Source organism: Mus caroli, chromosome 6 (assembly GCF_900094665.2).
Source record: "Mus caroli chromosome 6, CAROLI_EIJ_v1.1, whole genome shotgun sequence".
Taxonomy (NCBI): Eukaryota; Metazoa; Chordata; class Mammalia; order Rodentia; family Muridae; genus Mus; species Mus caroli.
The window spans coordinates 138,486,705-138,490,019 of record NC_034575.1 but is presented as its reverse complement, the minus strand read 5'-3'; the positions used below and the strand labels follow the sequence as shown (position 1 = coordinate 138,490,019).

At 57.8% G+C, this 3,315-nt stretch overlaps 1 protein-coding gene across 4 annotated transcripts in view; it reads right to left on the bottom strand.

The window, feature by feature from the left end:
* The window catches only part of Aebp2 (AE binding protein 2), an 87,347-nt gene extending 84,237 nt beyond the window's left edge, over window positions 1–3,110 (bottom strand). For 3 of the 4 annotated variants that reach the window (XM_029478440.1, XM_021164950.2, XM_029478441.1), the window contains exon 1: window positions 2,274–2,964. In XM_029478440.1, coding sequence (XP_029334300.1) covers window positions 2,274–2,923 — 650 coding nt within the window. In that variant the 5' untranslated portion in view covers window positions 2,924–2,964. Of the gene's footprint in view, window positions 1–2,273 lie in introns of all 4 variants that reach the window. The other variant, XM_021164951.1, reaches the window with a different exon arrangement.
* Between the last annotated feature and the right edge of the window lie 205 nt (window positions 3,111–3,315).

Genomic DNA, 3,315 nt, shown 5'->3' with positions numbered 1-3,315 from the left:
AAAAAAAAAAAAAAAAAAAAAAAAAAAAAAAAAAAAAAAGAAATAAAGTGAACTATTCCAAGTCTTCTGAGCGTAGTGGAGGTGCGGATCTCACTCACACCCAGCTGTATCTCTCCCAACGCTGTTTTCTGTGAGATACCCATAGCTTAATGGATGATAAAATACCCCCTCTCGTGCATCATCAACATGAGGGTGACATGGCAAACATGGACGTGCAGAAGAGCTGAGAGAAACATGAATGATGAGTAACAGCAAGTGCTTCATGTGTAGCTGGAGTCAGCAGTGTTTCTAAAGGACAGCCTCGATTTTACCTGAGCAAAGTGACAGCTTCCAGCAGCACACAGCAGCCCCAAAACAGGCTGTGCCACTGGGTTTCTTAAAGATACTGTCCTCCCCAACCACATCTACAGTCTAGCACAACCTTTCTAGGTTGTCCTAAGGAGCAGTCTGATTTACACCCATTCAGTCCTTGTGGTAGATTAGATATTAGGTGGACACTAAATTTGGGGATCTGAGGATTTATTTCTGTGAATACCAGACCAGCCTGGGCTACAAAGTGAACTCCTGTCCTAAAGATTGTTGGAGAAAGAGCAAGTATTTACTTATCTCAGTTTTAAAGTGTCAAAAAAGAATTCCTGAGGTCTTTTTTCCCAGGCAGTCCCTTATCACTGACTAGGAACATGCTCATCTTTGTTGGCAACCAGAATCCCTAAAGACCTCAGGATGCTGTAACTTCAAATCAAAGGCCAGGGATGGTGTGGTGTGAGAGGCCAAGGTAGGTAAGGTTGAATTCTCAAGAAAGAGCAACTGGGTTATATTAGGCAGACACCCTTCCCCCTAACCCCAAACACAACCCATGGCGAGAAACCACTATTGGCTTATAAATTCTAATCTTCAAAAACTAGCAGGTGGTCAAAAGTAAATGCTAGTGTACCTTAGGAGCGTGTTAAGCATGAGACTCTTTTGGAAGTACATTAAAAATCAACTTCGATTATGAAATTTTACAATCAAAAATTAGAGCAGCAACCAAAACATACTACATTTCTTAAATGTACTATCTAGAACAGTGACAATTACTCCAGATACCTCCCATACATGACTGCAAAAAAAAAGTCACCAAGGGGGATGACTCCCACATCTTCGTATCACTGTATATATAATGGCGTTTTTGTAAGCCACATTCTACTTTTTTAAACCTGCATGACTGTATCTTGTGACTCCCAATTATTTCTGATTCAGCAAAGCAACTGTAAACGACATCAATTAAAATTCACTGTTCCTTTCCACAATGCTCTTTCTGTGTTTTAAACTTGGTCCCTCAGATTTGATGACCAGAACTCAAATCCCCTGAGATGATATAACTGACAGATGTGAGGGATCTGAGAAGCAGAGATCACACATAACGGACCAACAGTTCTTTTCAAAAGTAAAGCAAAGCCAGGGGTGGGGGTCTCCTCCCTGCACAAGTTAGTTCTGTGAGATCCAGGAGACCAGCCATATTGGAAAACACTTGTCAATTGCAGTTCTGACAAGTGTTCCCGAACACCGATGCACGAAGCTAACCTTGTGTACCGAGGTGTACATCAAGGGCCTCTGGAGCTCGGCTGGGGCGTCTGGGCCATTTGGGGGAGGCTGTCTCTGGGATAGAGTCGTCCTTCGGTCCGAAAGGAGAACCGCGCGCCGAGGAAAGGAGGGTGGGGAAAGAAGAGTTGAGGGGGGATGGTGAGGAGTTGGAAGCCGCTCAGCGGCGAGAGAGGGGCGCGGCGGCCGCCCGGGATTTCCAAGTTGAGACCGAAGGGGGGGGGGGCTGAGAATCAGGGGGCGGGAGATCCCGGAGAGAAAGTCCCCCGGGTCTGGGGTCCCAGAGTCGGGGGCAGGGGAGATTCCGGCGAAGCCGTTCCCAAGGCGGGCAGGCGGGCGGGGCAGGGAAGAAGAGGCGAGAAACGGAAAGGACTGCGGCGAGAAAGTCCCCTCGGTCCCCTCGGCGGAGCCCGGGAATCTACAGAGCAAGGGATCGCTGCCAGAAGGCCCCCCCCCTCCCGGCTGGGCCACGGGGTCCAGGAGATGGGAGGGGATCGGGCAAGGAAGTCAGCTCAATGGGGTCCAAGAGGAGTCTCCTAGGCAGGATGCAAGGGGAGTCCCCTTGGTCCCCTCTGTGGGGTCCGGGAGGAGTCCCCTAGACGCGATCCACGCAGAGTTCCCTCGAATCAGGAAGAAGTCCCCTGAGTCCCCTCGCCGGGGTCCGGGAAGAGTCCCCTTGGCGGCGCACTGACCTGTCCTCCGAGTCCATGCGGCTCAGCGGCTCCCCGTCGGACGACATCTCCAGGCTGCCCCGCCGGCCCCCGGAGGTCGCGCTGCTCCCGCCTCCCCCGGTGCCGTAGCCCTCGTCGCCGCCGCTCGACACCACGCTACTGCTGCTGCTACCGCCGCCGCTGCTGCCCGGGCCGCCCGGGCCGCCCCGCGGTCCCTTGGGCTCCTCCAGGCCCTCCTTCCCGTCCCCATCGCCGCTGCTGCTGCTCGCCGCGCCCGGGCTCAGCGAGCGCGTCTCGTCGCCGCTGCAGCCGCCGCTGCTGCTGCCCACCAGGCTCTCGGCGCTGCTCTCCTCCTCGGCGCCGCCGCTGCTGCTGCCCTCGTCCTCGTCGTCCTCCTCGTCCTCGTCCTCGTCCCCGCCCGCCTGGCTGGCGCTCTCGGGGCTCGGCTCCGACATGGTCTCCGCCTCGCCGCCCCCCGCGCCGCCGCCCGCTCCCCCGTTCAACAGCAGCGCGGCCACCGCCTCTGCCTCCGCCTCCTCGTCATCCTCCTCCTCCTCTTCCTCCGGCGGCTCGGCCCGCCCGCGCGCCGCGGGCCCGGGGCTGCCGGGGGACAGCGGGCTGAGGCGGGAGAGCTCCTCCAGGTCGGCCATGTCGGCGAGCGCGGCGGCCATGGCGGCGCCTGCTGCTCCTCCGCCTCCTCTCGCCGCCGCCTCCTCGCCCCCGCCACCCCCCGCTCCGCGCCCGCACGCCCCAAACTCCGCGCGGCCGCCGCAGAGCGGGAGGAGGGCCCGCGGGGCTGCGTCAGGCTGCACACGCGCTACGGAGCCCGCGCGGGGACACGCGCCGGAACGCGCGCACTCACGCGGAGGAGGCAGCGCGCCTGCGCGCCGCGGCGGCCCCGCCCCTCCAGAGTTTCTCTGGGCCTTCCCACGCCTTCCCGCTCCGGGCGGAGGCGGGACGAGCCCTCGAAACCCGAAGTCGGTGGGGATTTTCACAGCCCTGGACTTCTCCAGAGAGAAGCATCGGCTCAGAGAGAGAGTGTGTGTGTGTGTGTGTGCGTGTG